At 36.8% G+C, this 5000-nt stretch overlaps 1 protein-coding gene across 1 annotated transcript in view; it reads right to left on the bottom strand.

Moving 5' to 3' along the window:
- Window positions 1–5000, bottom strand: part of LOC136831157 (uncharacterized) — a 25801-nt gene that overhangs the window by 13374 nt on the left and 7427 nt on the right. Inside the window, exon 2 of the mRNA XM_067091113.1 lies at window positions 2717–2794. Within this exon, the coding sequence (XP_066947214.1) occupies window positions 2717–2794 (78 nt within the window). The remainder of the gene's footprint in view (window positions 1–2716; window positions 2795–5000) is intronic.

Genomic DNA, 5000 nt, shown 5'->3' with positions numbered 1-5000 from the left:
ACTGCAGAAGAGATATCTGAATTAAATTTCAAAACAATAAATCTCAGGTGGGCAGTCATCCAGAGAGAGAGAGAGAGAGAGAGAGAGAGAGAGAGAGATGATAAACAGATAGACCTTATATCGTGTATTTCCGGGAAAGGGAGAGAGATATTCCAGGGTCATTTTTCTCGTAATGTTTTTTCATTAGCGCTGGCAATCTCTCGTCCATATTTTTGCTAGATTGATGGCCTTCCATTTTGAAGGTTATTTAGTTGGCAACGCAGTTTGGTTCTCTTTTGTTTTTTTGCGGAAGAAATGTTGTGTTGTCAGATGCTAAATCATTTAGGTTATTCATATGCAGGAAGGTTATATATATATATATATATATATATATATATATATATATATATATATATATATATATATATATATATATATATATATATATATATATATATATATATATATTATATATATATACATATATATATATATATATGTAACAATTATAAATTATATCATTTCACTTTACTGTCGTTCAATCGTTATCAACAAAACTCGTCGACTACAAAGTGGAAATGTTTATTTCATTTTTTCATGGTCGCCGAGAATCGAAAAATGCAACAACGTTTTCCGCAACATTTCCCATTGATTCAAACGTTATCTGAACGAGAAAGGTATTTGTCTAAGCAAAATGTAAATGTTTAGGTAACTTTTTAAAAGTTATTGTGAATATTTGTATTTTTCCACTTGAATGTTGCTGTGTCAGAATCACTTGTGCAGCATTTTGGCCTTTCGTCAAAATGTTTTATGAAGTGGATATCATTTAATTTTGGGGCTAAATATTCTCTCTCTCTCTCTCTCTCTCTCTCTCTCTCTCTCTCTCTCTCTCTCTCTCTCTCTCTCTCTCTCTCTCTCTTGACGAGGTTGAAATCACTCCCTTGTCCCCACGATATTCTGCAGTCTCTCTCTCTCTCTCTCTCTCTCTCTCTCTCTCTCTCTCTCTCTCTCTCGTAGTTAGTATCCTCGGGAAAGTTCTCTGTCACTGTTTCTCTGTCTGTCTGTCTGTCTGTCTGTCTGTCTCTCTCTCTCTCTCTCTCTCTCTCTCTCTCTCAACGAGGTAGTCACTCCCTTCCCACGTATTGGTCTGCGACCTAATCTCTCTCTCTCTCTCTCTCTCTCTCTCTCTCTCTCTCTCTCTCTCTCTCTCTCTCTCTCTCGTAGTTAGTATCATCGGGAAAGTCCTCTCTCTCTCTCTCTCTCTCTCTCTCTCTCTCTCTCTCTCTCTCTCTCTCTCTCTTCTTTCTCCCCTAGTTAGTATCATCCTAAAGCTCTCTCCCCCTCCCCTCTCTCTCTCTCTCTCTCTCTCTCTCTCTCTCTCTCTCTCTCTCTCTCTCAACGAAGTATTCATTTCCTTTCCCCTTAAGATGGTCTGCAGCCTAAATCTCTCTCTCTCTCTCTCTCTCTCTCTCTCTCTCTCTCTCTCTCTCAGAACCATTTTCCTGACACGGAACTTCAATAACCCACTAAGTCTTTCGTAAACAGAATTGGTGTTTACTCTCCTGTCATAAGCCATACCTCAAGCCTATAGACTTCTAAAATCATTATCATGATCATCATCATAATTATAATATCATCATTATCATCATCTTCATTATCATTATGGTCTTTTGTGAAACTCCACCACTCCTGTTTTCCCTGTGCTTTGACTTTCAAGAATCTCCACTCTTGTACCTTTGAAATCTTCTTATTCGTTGGTTCTTAATACCATCGGTTTTCTGAATTTGGAATTCGCTTTTTTCCTCTATGTTTCTTAAATTTATTCGCCTTATTGTCTTTACAAGTCGGTTTTTAATTCTTTATGATGGATTTCATTAATATTTCTTATAAGTTAATTAGCTAGTTTTGTTTGAATCTTTACTTAGTATTTTGTTTATCAAGTTATTACGTGAGAATTTGGTTAATATAATCTCTTATATATGATTAATTAGCAGATTTATTCTTATGTTGGAATAATAATTTTCTTTATTTTTTTATCCAGTTATTTAATAATTTATGCAAATTAGTAATTTTCCTTCCTTTATCTCGACTGTCAAAAGTAACCCGAGGAACAAATTACTAAGTAAAAATAAATAAATTTTAATAAATAGGATTTATGGAAGTTGCTTGTGGTATCAAAAAAATTGAAAATTAAAATTATAATCACATGAAACTGTCAAGGAAATTAGACACTCTTGAAATTACAAATCAAATAATTAAAAAAATGAGCCTAAGTTCCTTCGGCGCAGTCGAGTTTTCTGTACTGCGTATAATGCTGTATGAGCCGTGGCCCATGAAACTTTCAGCCACGGCCCGGTGGTGGACTGTCCTACAGCGTTACTAGACGCATGATCATGGCTAAATTTATTTAACATTAAATAAAATCAAAACTACTGAGGCTTGAAGGCTGTAGTTTGGTATGTTTGATGACTGGAAGGTGGATGATCAACGTACCAATTTGCAGCCCTCTAGCCTCAGTAGTTTTGAAGATCTGACGGCGAACAGAAAAAGCGCGGACGGACAGACAATCCCGTCACAATAGTTTTCTTTTACAGAAAACTAAAACAAAAAATGACAATTGCAAGTATGTATATACTGTAATTATATAAAACTTGGTGGAAGAAGCCTCTATTAGCTCCAAAAAAGGACAATTGCAAGTATATATAATTATATAAAACATGGTGGAAGGAAGCCTTACTTGGCTTCACAGAAGCTGATGTCAGCTTCCACACGAAGCTGTGAGAATCCAGCAGCCAAAAGGAAGAACCATGATAAACTAGGAAGAGAAATAAAAAAGAATAATTACAAACGGAAATAAAAGAAATGGAAAACATTTGCATTGGAAGGAGTGTAAAGACGACGGCTTCTGAACGCTTTAGCAGATGTTTTGGATATTTCTGACAAGAGAGAAGAGGTTGATTTGGGAGAGAGAGAGAGAGAGAGAGAGAGAGAGAGAGAGAGAGAGAGAGAGAGAGAGCTTTAAACTCAAGTAAACTCTCATGAGGCGGGGGAGGGTCTGTAATGTGTGTGTGTCTGAGAGAGAGAGAGAGAGAGAGAGAGAGAGAGAGAGAGAGAGAGAGAGAGAGAGAGAGAGAGAGAGAGAGAGAGACATGCAAAATGTTCTCTGAAATATTAAAAATCTCGCGGTATTTAGAATAACCTTTGTTATCTCTTCGTTCCCTCTTAGTATCCACTTACGAAATTACATCCCCCTAAGCCAAAGAACCTTAAGAAAAGCCTGTAGTTCCTTGTAGTTCCTTGTCATTCCTTGTAATTCCTTGTAGCCCCTTGTAGCTGCTTGTAGTTCATTGTAGTTACTTTTATTTGCTTTTAGTTCATTGTAGTTATTTGTAGTTGCTTTTAGCTCCTTGTAGTTCCTTGTAGTTACTTTTAGCTCCTTGTAGTTACTTGTAGTCTCTTGCAGTTACTTGTAGGTCCTTCTAAAGCCTTGTATTTCCTTGTAACGCCTTGTAGTTCCTTGTAGTCTCTTATAGTTACTTGTAGCTCCTTGTAGTTCCTTGTAGCCCCCTGTAGTTCCTTGTAACGCCTTGCAGTTCCTTAAAGTTCATTGTAGTTACTTTTAGTTCCTTGTAGTTCATTGTAGTTACTTGTAGTCCCTTGTAGCTACCAATCAAGAATATTTACATTATGGTAAATACCTGGAAATATTCCTTAACATATTTACATTTTAGCACTTACTTGAAACTATCCTTAAGTTATACAGATGTTGGTATTGTTCAGAAACTTTTTATTTTGGGTATTATTCAACAACTCTATTTCATTTTTCATTTATTGGTTATTCTCTTTTCCCTTCTTCCGTTTTGCCTCGTCTGTTTCTGACAGGTTGGTAATTAAGGGAAAGACACGTAAAATATGAGAACTAATTTAGATTTTAATGAAAATGGAATGAGTGAGACAAGGGGACTTGTGGAACTTACCCAGAACTGTTGACCACAGAGAAAAACTCCTATGAAGGGGTGGTTTTAGAGAGAGAGAGAGAGAGAGAGAGAGATACCTCAAGTAATCAAAGAGTCAGAAAGAGTTACAGATTTTACCCAGAACTAAGAGAGAGAGAGAGAGAGAGAGAGAGAGAGAGCAAATGAAATACTGACAGGTACATAAGTAATGAAGAAAGACCAAAACACTTACAGAATTTACCCAAAACTAGTGACCATATTTATACAAAGAGAAAACTCTTATAACGAGGTATGCAGAGTAAGAGAGAGAGAGAGAGAGAGAGAGAGAGAGAGAGAGAGAGAGAGAGAGAGAGAGAGAGAGAGAGAGAAGCAGATATACATGAAGTAACTGAGAGAGAGAGAGAGAGAGAGAAAGAATTTACCTAGAACTGTTGACCATCTTATTGAAAACAGAAAGCTCTGGTAAAAGGAATATATGCATTAGGAGAGAGAGAGAGAGAGAGAGAGAGAGAGAGAGGGAGGGAGAGAGAGAAGCAGATATACATGAAGCAATTGATAGAGAAAGAAAGTATTAAAGAATTTACCCAGAACTGTTGCCAATCCTAATGCAAACAGGAAACTCTCGTAACAGGGATATTTGCAGAGAGAGAGAGAGAGAGAGAGAGAGAGAGAGAGAGAGAGAGACAAAAAGTAATTGAAGGAGACACAAAGACGTATTGAATGTACCCAGAATTGTTTACAGGTGATACAAGCATAAAACTCACATGACCTGGATATTATGTGAGAGAGAGAGAGAGAGAGAGAGAGAGAGAGAGAGAGAGAGAGAGAGAGAGTAGACAAACAAGTCATACAAAAATAATCAACTAAAATATTCACTCATCTGTATAAAAAAGTTAATAAACAGGAACAAGATAATACTTCACAAAATCTCCAACATACTTAGTGTGGTAGAAGATTGATCTATCTCCATTTTCCACTGAATGGAATAGGCAGGTGATTTGATGAATGGACCACTCGCCGTCGTACGCTATCGTAAAACTCTCGGAGTAATGGATTTTCGTAACG

This window comes from Macrobrachium rosenbergii, chromosome 48, assembly GCF_040412425.1.
Source record: "Macrobrachium rosenbergii isolate ZJJX-2024 chromosome 48, ASM4041242v1, whole genome shotgun sequence".
In the NCBI taxonomy this organism is placed as follows: domain Eukaryota; kingdom Metazoa; phylum Arthropoda; class Malacostraca; order Decapoda; family Palaemonidae; genus Macrobrachium; species Macrobrachium rosenbergii.
Note: the sequence above shows the minus strand (reverse complement) of the source record. Positions and strands in the feature narration are given on the sequence as shown.